At 36.5% G+C, this 21410-nt stretch overlaps 2 protein-coding genes across 4 annotated transcripts; both read right to left on the reverse strand.

Moving 5' to 3' along the window:
- Positions 1–75: 75 nt before the first annotated feature.
- On the reverse strand, positions 76–7101 carry slc17a9a (solute carrier family 17 member 9a). The gene is made up of 13 exons (XM_067413864.1): positions 6956–7101; positions 4443–4640; positions 4210–4349; positions 3406–3505; positions 3121–3245; positions 2670–2766; positions 2287–2383; positions 2001–2088; positions 1308–1342; positions 1044–1159; positions 887–942; positions 755–784; positions 76–464 (listed from the first exon to the last, which is right to left on the reverse strand). Exons 1-13 carry the CDS (start codon positions 7099–7101, stop codon positions 301–303), a joined length of 1392 nt encoding a protein of 463 aa, XP_067269965.1. The 3' UTR covers positions 76–300.
- On the reverse strand, positions 6943–12772 carry gid8a (GID complex subunit 8 homolog a (S. cerevisiae)). 3 transcript variants are annotated; one of them, XM_067413866.1, is made up of 5 exons: positions 12691–12772; positions 11920–12047; positions 11543–11739; positions 8377–8574; positions 6943–8232 (listed from the first exon to the last, which is right to left on the reverse strand). In XM_067413866.1, exons 2-5 carry the CDS (start codon positions 12038–12040, stop codon positions 8059–8061), a joined length of 690 nt encoding a protein of 229 aa, XP_067269967.1. In that variant the 5' UTR covers positions 12041–12047; positions 12691–12772; the 3' UTR covers positions 6943–8058. The 3 variants fall into 3 exon arrangements, with proteins under 3 accessions (XP_067269967.1, XP_067269968.1, XP_067269966.1); XM_067413867.1 differs by lacking the exon at positions 12691–12772 and adding an exon at positions 12206–12613; XM_067413865.1 differs by lacking the exon at positions 12691–12772 and having other exon boundaries at positions 11920–12192.
- Positions 12773–21410: the final 8638 nt, after the last annotated feature.

Genomic DNA, 21410 nt, shown 5'->3' on the forward strand with positions numbered 1-21410 from the left:
AAACATTTAAGGTTGCGACAAGTTTAATAATTTAAACCAATTTAGTGAAATTATACTTTACACACTGTGTTTCATAAATTTATTACATTTCAGATAAATATGTCTTATATAAAACATTGTTTTGGTGTATTTCCAACCATCTCTGCCAAATATTTAACATTCATATACATCAATAAATATTGACAGAAAGTTATTGCACAGTCTTTAGTGTTGAAGAGTTTCCAATACATTTGCTACAAATGAAAAATAAGGAAACTCCAATATGCCTTTAAGAGGTAGAATTTGTTTTCACTCTTATTTTTAAATGATCTGAGGCTGATCCATTTGATCAACTCGCTTTGCTTCACCCAGCACAATGAATATAAAGACACCAATAATGTTCACCAGAGCCAGGACGGAGAACACAGTCTCCCAGGAACCTGTGATCTCAATGATGTAGCCAGACATGTACACCATCAGCAAACCTGTGAGATGCAGTACAAAGAGCATATGATGGGCAAAGAGGAAGGCATTACAATTAACAGTGCAAATGAGAAATTATGAGTGCACAGGATGTGAATGTGAATTCAATTTCACTACATTATTTCTAACATTCAAATAGAATTCAGATTGTGAACACTGACATCAAATTGTATTTTTAACTAAGATTTTAGACTATTTGAATACTCATATAAGAGCATATTAATATCCAGTGGGCTGTATAGTCTGTTTACATGTAACTGGTTTCATTACAGATAAATGTGTTTTAACCCACCAGCAAAAGCAGCACATGTGTTCATAACCCCTGTAAGAAATAGAGTAAGATATTTAGAACACTTAAAACACAACATTGAGTTTTGACCTAAAATATAAAAAATATAATACATTAAAGAAGAAAAAAACTCACCAAACAGGGCTCCTGCGCATGATGGTGCCAGGTCATGCACATTCACGGACACCCCACTTCACATTAAAAAAAACACACATGCATGAACAATATCCCACTCGGTATATAAATAGTGTATATAATAATTAATGCTGTTGCCGTGACATTTCATTCTAACCTATTATTAAAGGTGGACAGGCCAACAGCCATGGACACACAAGCAACAGCCTGGACAAAACTGCTCGTCTTACAGAGAAGGAAGATGAACAAACTGGCTGCTCCCATAGCAAAGAACTACATAAGCATGTTTCAAACAGACACACATAAGCACAACAACTCTTCATACAGTCTGCATTACCAACATGAATCTTGACCAAAGCAAGTTTTTTTAATTGTTCAGTATATTATTGAAAAATAAAGCTCATAGCTGATGTTGTGTTACCTGCATCAATTTCCTTACAGTAGATGTCCCACAGCCTGTCATAAAGACATAAGACATTTCATTTTGATTACTTACAGAAACATCAACATCTGGGTCAACCAGAAACTGACAGGTTGTTCTGTCAACTATTTTGTATAAATTTCATATGAATTCAGACAATTTTATTTAAGAAAAAAGGACGCAAAAAGGGCCATTACTAAACTTAACCATCACTGAGGTGCAAATAGATCATGAGAAACCATACAAAGGAGACTCTACAAATTTATACAAATTACACACTTAAATTATGTCTGGCTATCACCAAACCAAGCTCAATTAAAATTGAACATTGGCTGGGGAGTCTGCTTTGTATTTTCTTCTGCACAAGAGGCGTGAGAAACGGGCATAGTTCAAATGAACGTAATGTGATAGTCCTTCAACTAATCAGACCACAAAAGATGTGATCAAATGGCAACAACCCAGCTTCTCTATCTGTCATCGTGTTAAACCCGCCAATAGCGCAGCAGGTGGATAAGCCGGTTTGTTATTGGTTCCCGCAAAAGTGAAACAGAAGCAGTAGACATGAATGTATAGATTTCCAGACTGTGTTGCAGGGCGAAATCAAATCACCGGCAGATCAGGCTGGGTTTACACAGTCTAACTTCAAAGTAGAATAGTTACAAATTGTCATGAGACATTATAGGTTTTGTTCACCTTTCCTAATGAGATGATCAGAGATAGCGCCGCCAAAGAGTGAAGTGGGCAATGCCACAAACCAAGGGATCACATTAAACACCCAATCCTGTTAGCAAACAAAATAGAGAATGCTTTAGAAAATGACAACATTAAACCAAGACAGGAAAACATACCAGCAATATGTTAGAGTTCCAATTGTCACTAACATATTAACATTTGCACTGGAAAGCAAACTGGGAGAGTAAATACAAATAAGAAGGGGGAAAAAACAGTAAAGCCGACTGATGTGCAATGACTGCGGTACCTTGGCATGAGGAAACATGTCTTTGAAAAACGTTGGTAGCCATGACATGAGGGTGTAATAGGTGCTACTAAAGCATAGATGAGAAATGATCATGGCCCTAAAACACACACATATAAACACATGCAAATGTTAATATCTACCTATCTATATATATATATATAAACAGAAATGTTGTTTTGAGTTTGTAAAAAAAAAAAAAAAAATCATATGACAATATGAGTGCCCTAAAAAATCATGAGGGGAAGCCCTGGAAACTCTCAGCATCTGTTTTATTGTCATCTTATCAACAACTTTTTTCATTAAAATGACACAAAAAAAAAACATAAAGATAAGTTAAATTAGAGTGTAAAATGAGGGACAAATGTTAATGTTTCGATCCTCACCAGACACTAGGCTCTCTGAGGAGATGCAGCCAGTTGATTCTAGAGGTTTCAGGCATGCTGTTGCTTATCCACAGCGAGTCAAGAGAGAAAACTGGACCTGTGACAAACATACAAACTGACACATTTAAAACTGTAAGATCTAACTAACGGCATTCTGAAGAACAGCGTAAGGTGATTAAGATATAGCAGGAACCTCAGAATACTTGAATTTCATTGTACTGCATGGTGTTTAAAAACAGGGTGTAGTGAAATAACACTGGCAAAAACAAGGTCCAATTACTCTATCCTCACAGTTGCTATGGCAAACACAGATGCTCAGCTGATCCACAGCAACTTCCCTAATTATACCAATTCTGACCTTTAAAGCAATAAAATAGCAATCAAGAAAGAGTTCAAAATCTCAAGAACAATGCTACTTAATTTAAACATGTAAATGATCATATCAAAATACCTTGGAAAAGGAATTTCCATACACAAAAGGCCCAGCAAAAAGCAAGGATACCAGCTCCATAAAACACACTCTCCCATCCAAACCAGTCCAGCATCAGGGAACCCACACCTCCAACCAGCATCATCCTGACAGGGAAACCATCAAGAGTATGCATGGGAAACTTACGGTATGTATTTCCAGAGGTGCTTGCATAAAATAGTGATGATCAAGAATCAGTTTTATTTTACACTTCAAAAAAATGGATAAAAAATGGAATGACCGGGAATAACCGGGTATTATTCTTACCCTAGGTAGCACCCACAAGCCAGAGTGCTCATCGAAAAACCTCTCTCTCCCTCTGTCACACGCTGAGCACAGACACTGACAAGAGAAGGGTAGTGAACCCCTAAAAACAGAGATAGCATAACCCACAATCATCTGCTACTGAGAATTACTCTGTGACATTCATTTTCTACTTTTTCCACACATCCATTTACACTCCATACACCATAATGGCAAAGCAATTGCAATACAGTGCAAATTTAATACAAAGGAAAAACAAAAACTTAAATAAGTACATCTATATATACACGTATATATATTATATACATATATACATTTAAATGTAATTTATTCCTGTGATGGCAAAGCTGAATTTTCAGCAGCCATTACTCATTCAGAAATCATTCTAATGTTCAGTGATAAAAATTATTTCATATATGTGACCCTGGACCACAAAGGAAAAGCTTTAAGGACCCTTAACAAGAGCATTCATATGACTGGTTTTGTGGTTTAGGGTCACATACACACAAACACACACACATACACACACACGTGTATACATATACATATACATATACATATACATATACATATACATATACATATACATATACATATACATATATATGTATGTGGAAATGGGTCTTCATAAGCCTCAAATGAAATATGTGAATTTAAAAAATGTGTGTTGCTCTGATCCAATCTTACAAACATACTGGAAGAAATTTCTAGTTCAGATTTTTCTTTCCCTTTTTGAATCTATTTTCCCCTCATTCTTTTCACAATTTTCTCCCTTGACTCTTTAACTGTCTCTCACAGTGCTCTCACCTTGCATTACACCCAATAAAAACCTGGTTACTGTCATGGTAACAAGAGGTCGGGGTCCAATGTTGGCCAGAAGCGGGGTGATAGCTGTCATCACGGCCCAGGAGGAGGTGGAGAGCAACAGTACTCTCTCTCCCCCTATCCTGTAAAAGCAATGTTCATCATCATCATAATCATCTTCCACTTTTCAAAACCATCTATGTCTATGACCTGTGGGCAACACAAAAAAACCTCACCTATCACTGGCATGGCCACCAAGTACCTGAGTAAAACAGTAACCCCAGAAAAAAGCACCTAGCACCATGCCAGTCTCAGTCTTGCTCCATCCGAATTCTTTCGCCATGGTGACAGCACAGATAGGCATGGCCATCCGTGACCAGTATAGAAAGCATGTGACCAACAGCAGCATCAGGGTCCAGGTCCGGGCCACTGGCCTGTGGAGGGTGGGACATTAATTACAACAGTCTATCCCAATCTGATGGCCCACATCACATCACATAAGTCTCTCTAAAAACAGAGTTGCAAACGTTAATTTAATTATGTAGACATTCAATGAATGGTAATAAATACTTTTTATAGAGAAACGCCCTCTTAAGAATAATGTGCATTTACTTTTAAATTGTAACATATTTAGATATGTTTAGCATGTACATGATAATGATGCATCAGCCTATGCATTATTATAGGAAATAAATAGAAAAAAAATAGAAAAAATAAAAATAAAAATACTAATTCAACTATTCTATTAAAAATTGAATTTAGTTTAATAATTGGATAACCAATGACAAAGTAAAAATTTCAGTAAAAGAGATTATTTTGAAAGATAAAATTATAATGTGACGTATATTTTAATTGAAGAAATGTCATAATAGCATTAGCAACACTATGTATGAATGCAAATGTAATGATTTCACTCAACCTATAGGGTTTAATGAAAGCAAATATGTTTATGTACATCTAAATCATGGAAATGCTGAATAATAAATCCTGTTTAATCTCATTGGTCACAATAGTGACAGTAAATAATGTTTTCTCAATTAAATATGTGCAGTGCCACATGCTTAGTGCAAATTGTCATATGACCAGAGCAGTTGTTCCAAAACAAAAGGTTAGTTAAGTATGTTAACATAAAGACATGACATATTTTTGTATACATTATCTTTAAGGCAATAAGGCATATGATTTAATATATGAATTCACTATTTATTTATTTATTTATTTATTTATTTATTTATTTATTTATTTATTTATTTATTTATTTATTTATGTGTGGACATATAATGAGTAAACATGTTGTGCATTTGGGTGTACATATACTTACAATGAACTATCCAATTGCAGTTAGAGAAGGTTGTACTAAAATGTCCCATTGACAAAATTACAGTGAATAATGCACTAAATAAAAAAAATCAAATGTTACAAATAAGTGACAATGTTAATGTTTTAATACTGATTGCACAAATATAACAATGTTATGATATACGTTACAATAAAGTAACAATTTTGAAATGCGTTGATTCGTTGAATACGCTAAAGTTGTATTTTTATTTTTTATTTTATCACTGTATTCCTATCAGTGTTAAGGGTTTTTATGTATCATAGTAACACTAGAATGTAATGAAATAGTTTAAAATATGTGTGTGTATATATAGGCAGAAATATATTAATTCAGTGTAGCCTACACATTATACCACCAGCCATAAAAACTTTTTTTTTTCATAATTTCACGTGCTTTCCTATAAATATAAAATAATATTTATTATTATTTTTTAAAGGGGTTACCAATGAAACATAATTTGGATTTTTTTTATGTTGTCTGGGAAAATGGGATTAAATTGGTTAATTATAATAATTATTACATTTTAAATTAATAACACTAGTAACAACATACCACCCGGGTGGCTGCTGTGCCAATTCTTGGGTGTCATCTCATCTTACCCAGTGGTCTAATTTTATCTTTTTACTTCAAAATAAAAACTGTAACTTTTACTTCAGAAATCTAAAAACATTGTGTCTAAAAAATCCCGTATTAACAAATAGACACAAAAATAACTGTATTATGTTATATTTCTTCCATGATCCACAGAATACAAAACAGTAAAAAAACATTCACCCTATCTAATAAAATAAATAAAAACTAATGCTGATAATTAGTTCTGAATAGCTTTTTTTGTTCTGCTTTGTAAAATGTATTCATAATATTCTAGGGAGTGGAAGATGAGACAGTCCTGCTCATTCAAAACCTTGGTCACGCCTGATACAGTGTTTTCTCAGCAAAAAGAGAAACATCCTCTTACTTTCAATTGCTTTTATTTACAGCAAATGCATTAACGTTAAAATATGTGTATTATCATTAAAAGATTCAACAACTGAGACATAAACTGATCAAATGTCAGACATTTGATGAACAGAAATGGAATGAGCATGAACAACATGGTTAAAACCTTTTCCTATAAAGCTTACTTGGATTTTATAAAACAAATCTTTAAAATACTGTAAAAAGGACGGGACTCATCCACCAAAAACTTCTTCAAGGGACCACAGAGACGATTTCTATGCAACCGTTGCCAGGAAGCGAAACTACCAGGAAGGAGGATGGAGGATAAGCAATGAGAATTTCAGTGTCTATTGACAACTACCGCTGATCATACGAGAATAATGATGCGATATGCCATTAACACACAAATACGTAATGCTGTGTAGTAGTTTTTAGATGTTTTTTTAATTCTCCGTTTAAGTTTCATCGTACCTTGGCCATATTGTCGTTGTTGTATTGTCGTTAATTAGCCTCATCTTTAACCCGGACGTGTAGCACACATTTCTGAAAGGTGTTTTCACAGAGTCCACAGGTGGGGTGAAAAGGTCCGCTTTTTGCTCAGTCGCCATTAAATCCATTTAAGCAAAAACCGGGCAATGAGCACCGGTTCTGTACCGAAAAGGAAAGTTCACAATGACATATTTAAGGCGCGTATGAAACGCATAAGAGGCGGAGACCATCGCGCCACACCTACATTAAATGTTTCCAGAAGTACTGCATGGAGGAATGTTGTCCTTCATGTACACCTGCCCATCTAATCAGACGTTATTCTGTACTAAAAGATCGCTGTGGAATCTGGAGATTCGACCTTATAAATGCAAAACAGGAAAAACTCAAGTAAACAAGTCTACTGTGAAACCAACCCTCAAAACAAGCAGTACAAATTGTGAACAAAAATGAGAGGGAGAATTTTTTTTTTTAAATAATAGTAATTAAAATAGCTTATATCATGGAGGTCCAAAACATTTACTTACTCAACATTAGCACCATCTGTAGCTGTTCATAAATAAAACAATAAATTAAGTTGTTGGACTCATGATAGCTTCCAGTGCAACCAAAATTCAATCTGAATTTTCTTTCCAACAAGGAGCAATTTCCTTCTAAACAAAGCCGAAAACAAGCATGAGGACACAGTATTGTATGTGAAACCAGTGAAGAGCATGGAGGTGGGAAAAAAGAACAAAACACAGATGACATGACATACTGATATAAAAAACAAAAATAAAAAAACAACAACATTACCATAGGAATATTCCATGTTCTTCAGAAAATAGGCTACCAGCATAGTAAATGGTAGATTCAAATAAAACATGTAGTTTTACTGTTTTTAATCAGTTTAGTTTTGTTTGAAATAAAATTTTATACTGTTGCTTAAGTTACTTTTTATAGAGGCATCGAGAAAAAAAAGCATTTTATATATATATATATAGAGAGAGAGAGAGAGAGATAAAGAGAGATTTATATTTGCCATCCAGTCACTGACTGTTCATAAATAGGACAAAAAAATTCAAATGTGTCCATGTGAATTACAGTCTCTATTTGGGGTCCTCAATGGTGCCCTTGCTAAGGTCTGTCATTCTGGAGTATTTCACTTTTTTCTGGTCCAATTCATTCTGAGCCCACAGTAAAAGCTTCAGCAGCTTTGCTAATTTGGGAGTAGATTCTCTGTTCTCATAGTCTAGAACAGCCTGGTTCACCTCGCTCCACACCTATAGAGGGAGACAGAACCTAGCATTAAGGAGGGAGGAACAGGTGCAGAACTTATATTACACTAGATACTGTACATGAAACTGTGATACGTTTTACATTTACACACTGTGATGGTTATGTCCTATGCAAATAAACATGCATACCTTCTGCCTCTGCATCATGTTGAGCAGGTCTCCAAATGGTGATTCTTCAGGGTTGTCAAAGGCGAGCAGTGCCAGGGTCCGCTCCATCTCAGTGAGACATTCTCTGCTCTCCTCTCCCTGTTCGGCCAGCTGTGACTGCGCAAACTCCAGAGCTGCCTCAGTCTCCCGCAAACGGATGAGCTCAATCAGATGCTGCTGCTACAAGAGTTTACAAGAACAGAACAGGTTTACAGTAAAGGTTGAGTTCATATTTTTTTCCTCCTTAATTCTTGGGTGAAACACGAGATCTACATTAACCCCTTACGTGTAATCTCCCGATTTGGCAAATCGAGCATTAGACATACTCATAGTATAAAGACAGCTGCTCGTACGGTATTATTAATATACACATAACCAGTATATATTTAGAAAGCCAACACTTGAGAGTTTACAGCTGAATACTCAAAATTACTCAGACAGTTATTAATATAGAGATATATAGGCTGAAAAAAAATAAAAAATATATATTTTAAATATTTTTCTTCATGTATAAAAATATTATGTGGATGTAGTATAACGACTTATAACTACAACTAAATTGAAGGCACAGGTGTGGTCATGCTTTATTTAAAATCTGAGGCTATGTCATGTCCAAAACTATGAATTTTATGAAACATTTTCTAAAACCATGTCTGGATTGATTTTTAGATGTTTTTTATGAAATAAGTTTGTTGGCTTGAAGACACGTTTGCAGTCTTTTGTCTAATGTCTGGCGAGGAGAACAGCTCAATTAATGCTACAATGTGCTCACTCGACCATCATTTAAAGGTCCCGTTCTTCGCGATTCCATCTTTCAAACTTTAGTTAGTGTGTAATGTTGCTGTTAGAGCATAAATAATACCTGTAAATAATACCTCAAAGTTCAATATCAAACGAGATATTTTATTTAACAGAAGTTCCCATTCAAAGCCTACAGCGAACGGTTTGGGCAAATTGCGCTAAGCTGCTCTCCAATCACAACACGGGAAGCGCTGGCCCAATCAGAACTCGTTACGTGTTTCTGAAGGAGAGACTTCATAGAACAAGGAAATCATCAGGCTATTTTTAGGAGAGAGAAAACAACGCTGTACAGATAAGTAAATTGTGTGAAAAATACTGTGTTTTTTTACACGCAAAACATGAACTCATGTTATATTGCACACTGTAAACATAATCAAAGCTTTGAAAACACGCGAAGAACGGGACCTTTAACACTTCTGAATGTCTGAAGTGTAATCCTCATTATTGTTTTGTTATGAATCTTTTGTTTTGTAACAGCCATTATTCAAATCCATTATGACATGTATGCCTGGCTAAATGGCCAATTAACAGCACATTATTTCCTTTAGTAAGCCACAGCAATCTAAAAAAAAAAACTAACAACTAAACTAAAAGCACATTCTGTGAATTATTGTAACAAAATAGACAAAATACAATTTAAAACATTAAAATTACACCTTCATTCTTTATCTCCCTTTAGACCACCATCGAGTGTTTTTATTTGTTTCCTGTCGCGATATAATGGAGATTTTATTCGAATGGTGATGTTAAAACATGTTATATTTATCCTTTTATATGGAGCTAATTGCTACAACTGTTAGCAGTCATAATGTAAACATCCATTATTGATATAAAATAGCCGAAATCACATCACACAAAAACCTTATTCCATAGTTATCGTGTATTTATTAGCTTTTTAGTTCACGTATAGAAATGTAGAATAGACTCGTTCTTCACAGAGCCAGAATGAGGAAGTGTCCACACAGGAGGAGCGCGTCTGGTGTCGGGCTGTTTTGATTATGTCATAAGACTGAGGGTTCAGTCAGCAAATGAACGCCTGCTGAGTCATATCTGATGCATATCATTAAGAAGAGACCCAGAGAGAGGTCTGTGCATGTTTTAACTCTTTTATACCGAATAATTCAGTGAGAAATGAATAGAAATGGTATTCTGTATGACGAAATATTTTGCAAACATGTGATATGTCAATATTTCTCCAAATAGGAGCACTTTTGAACTAAGAGCTAAACTGAAAGCTGTTCTTTGCGATCTCTGTGAACACAAATGAGCCAGTGCAGACGAGAGAGAATGAACGTTAGTCTGATAATCTATTCAAAATATCGTTCATAACGGATCAATAATAATGCACTCCTGACCAAAATTAAGAAATTAATGTCACTGCAACCCAGTTTTATCATAAACAGTGTTCAAATATTGAAGCTGGAGTCTTTAATCTTTCTGATGATACGGAGTTTGTCCAGATAAAGTAATCGTGTGATGATTAACGAGCAGTGAATGTTGAATAGTACTCTGAGGCGGTATACGATCTTTGAAACGTATGAGGTTAAAGCCACAACATGTCATTTTCACCACTATTCTCTTATTCAAAACAAAGGCGTAGCTTGAGGGTGCCTTAATTTAGCAGAGCTTTGATTATGCCACAGACGAGCGCTTCTGCTTCTTCCGCTCATGTGGCACTGTTTTATCATTTTAGATAGATTTGAGTGTGTTGAAAGCTACTGCATGTTATAATGCTACTCTGTGTGTTTGCTCTGCGGCTACTATGAGACACTTATTGCATACTGCAGTAAGCTAGATCTATATTAGGCATGGTAAACCATGGTACTCATGGTAAATCAAGAAAACAAGATTTAAACAATACGACTAACTGTGTTGAGCTTTATAACAATAATTCTTTCTCTGTCGATGAATGTATCGAAACAGTTGCTCACCTGCCTAATAAAATATAATAAATTAAAGCATCTTTAGCGTTTCCATGTTTTCATGGGTATGATGTCATTGCTAGGCAACGCACAGGGCCTGTTTACACCCGGTCACTTCATGCGTTCTCTCTGAACGATAGCTTCCGGGATAAAATGGCTTATTATTTCTCTGGATTTAAACATTCTTGGAAACATTTGGGATAATGGTAGTACGCGAGTCAACTAAATATATAACATTGTTCTAGTGGTTTTTGGACATTTTAATACAAAAATCTTGCATACTGTGCCTCAAATACATTTGCTTGTGCATTTTGAATAAATGCAACATGTATACGGTCATGGTTTGCATTGGATTGGTCCCTTTACAACATGCTGCTCGATATCTCTCTCCCTCCCAGCATGTCCATATGAGGTCAGATGTTTACCTGAAGGTGAAAGTAGAGGTATCGATTGGTGTCAAGCAGCTCAGGGTGGAGGCTGTTAATGAGAGCAATGGCTTCCTGGATCTGACCTTTCAGAACCATTTCCCTGATCTTTATCCTCTCATCAAGAGAGTCCAGATCCACGTTTGGCTCAATCCCGGATTCCATACGGAACTTCTCTGCAGCCTCTTTAAAGCCCTCTGTGGAATAGAAACATGAGCGTAGGGGCAGTTTATGCATTAGATTTAAAAAAAAAAAAAAGGTAAATACAAAATCATAATGTAATGCACACGTTAGAGCTAAAATATTTAATTTACACATATCTGTGTTTTTGGCTTGAGTCAAGCACAGTATTATACTTTAAAATAATACAAACATACCTGTTACTAGATAGTTCATGATAAGCCTGTTCATATCCGCCCTCTGTATGTGCACATTATTCAGTTTATCCATCCATTCGTCCTTTGTAATATCCTCCGTCTTCTCTGAATAACTCATCATGGATGTGCTGTGGTAGACATGGCATGCATAAACAACAAACATCATTTTGCACATATCCAATTTAAAAATGCACGTGCCATCACTTTTAAATGTAAATGTCAGAGAAGTTGTTTGATTCACGATTAGTGCACTGGCTGTCCATGTTATCAAAAAAGTGAAGCCTACTTTCGCTTTTAAGTGCTTCAAAATGACGATGTTGGAGTTTGACAGTAAATGAATGAACTGCACTGTGCACGTTCATATTTTCGCGGTGTTTCTGCTCCTAGACAGCACAACAGTGAAGCCAGCGGCTCACTGGCCAGCAAACAGCGTACGCGCCGTAAAAGATTCTGTATTAGAGAGATACATATGCTGCTGACAGGTTATATGTATACACACACATATTGAAAAAACTTGCAATTAGGTTATAAAAAAATCACATTAAATATTTTTCGCCTTTATCAGGGAACTACAATAAACAAGCCCCTACAGCGTGAAACACAACAGCGCGTGAGACTTGCAAACAAGCGTTCAGCCATTTTCTGACAATAACTTTTGCCAGTGACCACGCGTGAAAATAAAATAATACTAAATAATATTCATTTTAAACTGTTGTTCATCCGTGTTATTTATTTTTCGCGAAATATGAAGAATGGTGATAAAATACTTACTGTTTACGATTATAAATAGCGGTGGGCCTCAGCGCAGATCACGCGATAACTGAGCAGAGCTCTTAACGAGACTTGAGGGGAGGTCATTGATTGGGCAGAATACTGACGTCATGGTTGCTGTGGCAAAGCTGGTAAGGTTGCCAGATCAGAAAAAAAGGTTGCCAGATCAGGGGAATAGTGATCAAGTACTGATGTTTAAGATTTGTTTTATTTACGGAACATAATGTCTGAAAAAATAATTTATTTTTTAATTTTTTTAAAAATCTATTTAAGGGGGAAAAATAACTATTTGAACTAGCCTATTTAATATTTAAGTGTTTAAAATTTTACAATTGTTTGTTGACTGTTAAATGAATGTCACTGTAAAAAAAAGTCTTTCTTAAATTCATCATGACCTGAAAATTCACCTTATCTAGGCATATTTTTAATGTATGTTGTGAAAAATTAATCCGTAAATATGTTTTTTTTTTTAAATGTTTAATCAAATGGTTATAACTGGACCTAATAATATATAATAATAATATAATACATTTTTATTGACTAACTTCTCCAGCAATTTCATTTCCATTTATGAAGAGAAACAATGGAAAGAACCTCTGGTGGCTTACTTTAGGCTATACTCTTCGACATTTCAAAAAACAAGCTTGAATTTGCCCAATCCTCTTAATTCTTATCTAATACTGTTATTGCAAAACCAAAATATACAGTAGTGCCAGAAAGATAATTGATTATGTCTCAGAGATTAAGGGCTATCACCTTTGTTATGCGGCCCAGATGAGAAATCCCCTTCCCCTTAAGAGGGGGAGATTTTTGTTGTCTGCACGTACAATAATCTATTGTTTATTTCCCTCCTCATAACATTAAAATGATAACAGCTGGTATTAATTTCTGCCGTATGATGACCAGGCGGAATGATCCAATGAAAATGTGTTTTTGTTTTTTTTCCTGTGTGTGCTCTCAGGTTGAACCACATATGTTATTTTTCAGACAAAACAGGTGATGCAATAATTTTTTTAAATATATTTATGGTGTAGCTACTAGCTATGATTTTATTTAGTAAGTTAATCAAATCACATATATTATTAATCAAAGATTGGCATTCTGTACACATCAAAATGATTTAGAGTTTATTCTTATTACAATTACATAGTTTTAAACCCTGCATTTCATTAAAAAACATAACGCTTATCAGGGTGTCTTTGTGTCCTTAGGTTATTTTTTTAAAGCACAATTTTCAAAGAACTATAGAATAAAAAGTCTTTTGTAGACCATAAAATGGTTTGGTATAGCCTACACTCTCAGAAAAAGGTCAACTTCTTTTTAGGTACTAATATATGCAAAATAAGCTGATAACATCACTGTTTTCTCCAGTACGACTGTACAGCCAAATCTAATTTTGCTGCAATATTATCCTGTTTGACACTGTGAAGCTGTTTTGACACAATCGTGATTGTAAAAGCGCTATATAAATAAAGTTGATTGATTGATTGATTGATTGATTGATTGATTGATATATGCACCCTTTAGATACAAAAGTGTAGGCTACCTTTTGAAATGTACCACCTTAGTGACAGCTTTTTCCCTGATGTACCCTGATGAAAACCTTTTTTAGTTGCTTTAGCCTTTATGTTTATGCTATCATAAAATATGTATTATAATAAAATAAATATGCTGTTTTTAATTTTGCTTTATGCATACTTTTACTAAATGTCCAAATGATGTCCAGCTGCATGCTTTTATATCCTAACCAGTGTTTGCATGTTAGTGACTTAATTTGCCCTGTTTCAAAATCAACTAATTCTGGCTATAAAACTCTTTTATTTGATTTTCAAAAATCACAAGTTTCTCTTGGCAAAAATGCATATTTATTTTGAGGACTTACAAAAGCATAATTGCACAACAACTAGGCTACTATAGTTGACAGAAATTGTTTAAAATTCTACAGAAACATAAAAACACCCATTTATATAAAGTCATTTTTTATATACAGTGTGTTTTGTATACAGTGATATTCATAGCCTAGCAAGAACATGATTTTATTGTAGACTACTTATGGCCTAATAAACTCATAATTACATAGGCCTAATAAAATAATAATAACTTGCTGGCATAAAGACTTATTGCGACAGTAGCCTATAGGCCTGGTGTCCTAAAATTGTGTCACGTTCAGCTGCTCGAATATCCTCCGCATCTCCTTCAAAGCCCGAGCTTGCATCAGGATGTGGTTCTTGGCAAGGAGCAGCGTTGCTATCTTGGATAATTTTTTCACGTTTTGATTCGGCGTGTATGGTATGACAGCTCGCAGGTCATCCAGCGCATCGTTAAGATCGTGCATGCGCTTTCGTTCACGCGCATTTATGATTAGTCGCAGTGGTCTTTGCTTTTTGTTTGTCTCGCTGTTCGACACCGAGTTTCCGTGAAACCCATTTTCCAGACACTGAAAACTTTTTCTCTCCGTCTGCGATGATGCTGTCTCTTCAATCACGCGATGGCCCGTGGTTAATCCTTCGGAGGGACGCGTGGGAACTCCTTCACCGAGGCTCTGGCCGTAGGGCGTGCAGCTCATGGAAGTGTAGAACGGAAGTTCACGGGCTTGTTCGCCAACTGCCATTGGATACATTCTCCTGATGTTCATTCTTATCGCAAATATGAATATTACTAGTAGACTAATCCACGTCCAACGTCCTTTGTCGCTATACAGTCGCAATAACGCCTATTTAACCTGTTTAAACTTTTGACGGATTAACTGTCTGTCCAATCAAATCTGCGCGTCTCACACAAACAAACAAGCAGGTGCTGTTTTTATCAAATAGGAGGCTTATTGCTTCAAAACAGCCATGATAACAATCAAATTATTTGCCTACTTGATGTGGCATTTTGCTTTTCCAGAACTGTAGGCCTATCCAAAATAAAAGAAAATATATTTAAAAGTAGGCTATGGTTTAAAATATTTTGCCCTGGTGATGGTTTAATTTATTATGTAAAATGTTTATGGCAACAGGTCAAATAGCTAGGCTACTCCAGAAAATTTGATATTGTTGATATTCTGTAACTGACTTTGTGAAAGATGGAAAATACTGCCTATGCTTTTAGAAACTGGGTCATCACGCCAAATTACTACTGGGTGTATCTGTATGCATGCAAGAGCAGACATTCCAAAAAATTCTCCCTCTAAGAGTCAGAAGGAAACTGGGCCACACACAAACACTGTTTTTGATCATGACAACATGGTAATTGGCATTAAAGCATGATTTATTTCATGAACAACCCCATTGCATAAATAGTTTTTTATGTCATTCTTGCAAATTAACAATATTCCTCCTACACCCGAGAAATACCCCAAACAAGTCTGATTAATTAGTCATCATTTACTAATGCAAATGAGCATAATTACAAATTAGACCTCAGGAGGAATCCTGAGAATGTGGAGGTTGATGCAATGCAATCAAGTATTTTGTGATAAGGAGATCACATCTAATAAGTGTTGATGGCCTAATTTGTTTATTCTAATCATTTAAATGCAAACAGGATTCTGTAAAATGATGATAAACTGAAATGACTTTTTTGGATTATGTATTGGCAATGCTGGACCATACCAAAAACATACATTGTATAGGCCTATAGTTGAACTAAAGTTGAACTTGAAACATGTAGCCCACATTCGTGATTACAAATACATTTTATAGCACAATATATCTTCAGCCACCATTAATGTGGACTTCACTTCATTAAAGGACACATGACCAGAAATATATCTTAAGACCTCATGGATAAGGACTTTAATCCTATGTCAAACATAAAAAATAGGAAAAGTAAGACACAATAAGATGCACCAATGGAGTGGCTGATTATTAATATGAAAGCACACGCATTTGTCTGCACACAAACACAAACACACCCTCTAACCTGACATTTAACCTAAAAGTGCCTAATCTTGATGAAATAATGGGGGGAAATGCATGTTAGAAATTGGCATATGTATAGGCTGTATTTTTTCTCTCCAAATTAACACTTAATAAAATTAAACATTAAATTCAATGTATAAGTACAATTAGGCCTATAATTGTGCTGAGGAACGTATCATCCTCTGATACGTAATTTAAAACAAGAAAACACTGGGGTGTTTACTTTATAATGTCACAAAATGTAAAATGTAACCATTCCCAAATCATAAAAACCATAAACAATTTTAGTTTCTTATCTGGAGCACATCTTTTCTCACATGGATCCTGCCCACTGCTGTGATCCACCCTGTGAACCCACAGATGCCAGGTAAGAGTCACACTTTATCACTCATCCGCAGATTCACACACTGGACGGTTGGCTGTGGGGAGACGGGGGTCCCTGAGTAGGAAGTGGGGTGAAAGTAAAACCCGTTGCTGGGCGACTGAATCATAGTTGCTATGGTGAACTTGAGTTGAGCAGCTGGTCCAATCAGCTGAGACATGTAGGGCAGAGTGGATCTCATACTGAAGAGAGTGATGTAGAAACACGTGGGAGGAAGAGAGAAGGAGGGTGGGAGGAAGAGAGAGGGAGAGTGGAAGTTAAAGAGGGTGCAGAAAAGAAAGATTGACAGGAATGGAGGGAAGTTGCAGAAAATGATCGAATAGGGTGTAATAAGACAGTAAAGAAGGTAGCCTAGAAAATGAGAGAGAAAAAAAGCGGCAAAGAAAACGAGTGATAAGTGGACCACAGAAAGTGATTTTTTCTCCCTCCAGTGGGTCCTTTAGGCTATTTACATACCCTTGTATTGTATGCACATTCATTTTAATCTATGCTTCATTTGTTTAATTATATTTAACATAGCCTATCCAAATGTATTGCTTTATGTTCTATAAGGACAGTATGCTCTTCATACCATTATGTGGTCAAAACAATGCTTTGATATTTTTGTATGTTGTCTTTTACATTTGTGATGTTGTGAATTGTTTGTGCATAATCGTTTTAGTAGGCCTATATGCAATTTCCTGTTAAGCCAATAATAGTGTTTTTATCGCCACACTTGACTCATTGAATTAAACACAGTAGTCTACCGTATAACAATATAAACGTATTTTAATAATCCCTTAAAATGGGGCGTCTTTGACCTCGACTGCAGGGATAGATATACATGACAGTAGAAGCAGGTGCAGGCAGTTACTTAAACTCAATGGGCTTTCTCAGCTCTTATTCATCTACAATATATTGACTCCTCGTCAATGACAAAGCCGCTAAGCTTGCCTCCCTCCTGCACTGGCTGGCATTTGCTGTGACGTCTTATGATGGAGAGGCCCCGGTCGCGGCGTGGGGTGGACAGGCCGTTGAAGAGCAGGGACGCACAGGATGAATGGTCTGGTCGTTATTGTAATGCAAAGACAAAGCTCCTCCCTTACTCGACGGAGAAGGAAGTAGGCCCAAAATATCGCTTCTGGAGACGAATAAATAACCGTTTTCCCGGTTGAATATCTATTCTTGGATTTTACACATTTACCGTCGAATTGAGGAGGATTAGAAATGAGGTGAATTTAAGATGGTGGATTTTTAGCCTACCGCAACTGTCAGGTCCATGAAATTGCATGTGGGTTATGGGCTTCCACGCTTCCTAAATATTCCAATCCTGTTAGGCCTACTTCCTTTCCTCCCACTTGCTCTTATTTGGCTAAAGATGGGTTGTTTACGATTCACAAATGTTCACTATCATTTATGGAAACTCGAACGATAAAAGAATCTTGTGGTTTGCTTTTAAGAGCAGGACGGCAACCAGACTAAAACCATGGGTAAAACATGGTTCAAACAATGGATTCGTCTAGCTACCTATAGGTGTAGCCTGTACCTTCTTTACAACGTTTAAAACAGACCACGAAACTAAGATTGCCAAATTGCAAAACATAGCCTGCTATTCGCTTTCATAACAGCGCCGCTTGAGCACTTTCATACACGATATCGAACAGTAGCTACACAAAAGCAGTCTATTTTCATTTTCTGTTTCATTCACTGTATTATATAGGCTAGTTTTAGGCTAATAAAGTTTAAGATGGGCCTGTTTGGCGGTATGCGCCACAAAATTGTTGCGCGAGAGGCCTATCCTTAATTGAAATCCTTGTAGCAAGAATTCGCACACGAATCTCATTACAAATGTTTCTTTCTTTAAATTTGTTTTTAATATAGTTCATATTAGGGATATTTAGACCTGTGCTACACTGCTTGCTTATGCTTATTAGCCTAGGCTATACGTGTTATATCGTAATAGCCTAGTTTTTAAAAAAAATGGACATGAATGCCCTATCAAGTCAAAATTTGAATGCGATTAGCTAATCACGACTTCAGAAGTGGGAATAAGGATATGTCAGCACGTGAAGGCAGCATAAGCGGCCTACATCCTTCACATAAAAGCTCAGTCCATGTGTCCTCTGCAGGTTTGAGAGATTGCATAGGCTAGGCTGCAAATACTAATTGTAGCCTATTAATAGGCTAATAATTAATACTAATTCTGGCTTCCTCTGTAATGCCTGGTAATAAATCTTTCAAAAGTTAGGCTATAAGCACTAATAATCCATTTGAACTGACCGTGACAGAAATTGTTTAGAATGCATAGCCTGCTAAAAGCTGTGGTTTGAACAATTTTGAGCAACTCAACTGAATTTAAAGGGCGCAAATGGCTCAGTCCTCCGAATGTCAGCCTCACTGGTTTTCAAGGGCATATCGTACTGATGGGGATTTGGTTAACGGGAGAGGAGGGGGCCTTCTGTGCGGGTCATGACGTCACCATGTCCCGATGTAATCCTCTCGCGCTTGAGTCCTATCAGCAGAGGAGGGCGAGCGCGCGGGGACGCGAGGAAGCACTAATCTCTCCAGAAGGGATCAGCGCAACTAAGACGCAAACGAGACCCTTGAAAACTGCAGCAGAAGTCGATTACGATTAAAACCTGGATACAATCAGTTTTCCGCGATAAACGACAGACGTGACCTCGTTGCGGAATGCAGGAGGGATACGGCGGCAGCTCAAAAGATGCTCGACGGAGAAAATGGAGCATCGTGCTTACGGACACTGTAGTGACATTTCAGTCATTTTGCTTGTTTTGGCGGTGATATTATTTTGAATAAGGTTGGTTGACAGCTTTTCGAAAAATAGTTGATTGTGTAGTTTGAGATTTTTAAAGTGTGTTGTTTACACCTGGTGTAGTCTAAGGGATGCACTACTGCAGAGGTCAGCAAAACGAGTGAGAATCATAACAATGCGCGCCCTTCGGACGGATGCTACCTCTATTGCTTTCATTCTGTCGCCTGAAATGCAATTTCTTAGTAATACGACACCGATTCATTCATTATATGCTTTATTTTAGCCATTGGCATTCTTTTTAAATTCCCAACCGTACTGTCACGGAGGCACACAAATCCCAGAGCCTCAAAAGGAGGAGGACAATAGCCATGGCTGCTTGAATTGAGGCTGCAGAATCATATAACCTACAGACTCCCAGAGCTGCTCTTAAAGAGAGTGAATATAGGCCACTGATTGGCCTGGTCTGTGCACTATATGATTGGACGGTGTTTCACGCGAAATTAAAATAAAACAACATTAAAATGATTATTATTTTAATGTTTTGTCGTCGGCGAGTTGTCAAAACGCATTACGCCATCCCTCTTTGCGGTACTCTTTGAAGAGGAGCCTGCTCTGGTGTGCGCGCGTCATGGAGGGTGGTGACACGGGCCCGCCACTCTGCGTGTTCACGGCGGACCTTGATTTAATATCCATACAATTAAGGCACGCGGTGAATGCCAAGAGAGGGGCCATAAAACGGCAAATCCGTAGCGTTTGGAAAATGAGCAGCAGCACGAGTGATGCGCAGATCCGGAGCGAAGACTGCGCGGTTATTCTCGTAAAGTCACAGAGCTGAACAGGAACTGAGGCCACTTGGGTTGCAGGCGCATGATAGGAATATTAATTTTGGGAGCTGACAGGAATGTGAAATTCCCCTTCTAACTCAAAATACATTACTGTTTTATTTTGAATTGAAGTCTATTACCAAATGTGAGGTACTTTTCAAATGATAATAATGAAATAGATCTAAAGACAGTTTAATTAATAGCTGCTTAATTTGATAGGGATTTGCTGATGTAGACATTGCTCGAAGGAACCATGGGCACAAATGTTCAGAAAATCAGACAAGCAAGACGTTTGGTTCCCATTGCAATCCAGAAAACACTGCAAAACCCAAATCAATTATGCTGGTCAATATTCTAGCCTGGAAAAAAAAAGAATGGCTAATCTATCACTACATTATCATATGTGATCACTATTTGGTCATGTATTGGTAATGGTTTAAAAAAAAACACAGGCCTCTTTGAAATAATGGGATGATTAGATAAAAATACTGTAAAACATCAACTTAAAAGCAGGAAGACATTATTGTGTAACATTTAGTATACATGATTTATTGTTTTCAATTTCTGTTCACTGTTTTAATATGCAGAGCATCTTTTATAACAAGACCTGTCACTTCCTTCAACGCTTTTTTGCTTGCCTGTCAATAAACCCTTATTTCATGCAAATTTGTCGCCTGTCTAGAAATTTTGCTTTAAGTTTATATTTCTGGCTTTCTCCCAAAACTCCACATACTCATCCTATCCTCTTCTTGCAACTATATGGATGTACTGGATACGCAGAACAACACAGCAGTCAATCAATTGAGAGATTCTAAAGGAATGAGATAATTTAACTCTGTTTCAGTGATAAATTCAAC

The sequence above is a fragment of the Pseudorasbora parva genome, chromosome 13, assembly GCF_024679245.1.
Source record: "Pseudorasbora parva isolate DD20220531a chromosome 13, ASM2467924v1, whole genome shotgun sequence".
NCBI classification, from domain to species: Eukaryota; Metazoa; Chordata; class Actinopteri; order Cypriniformes; family Gobionidae; genus Pseudorasbora; species Pseudorasbora parva.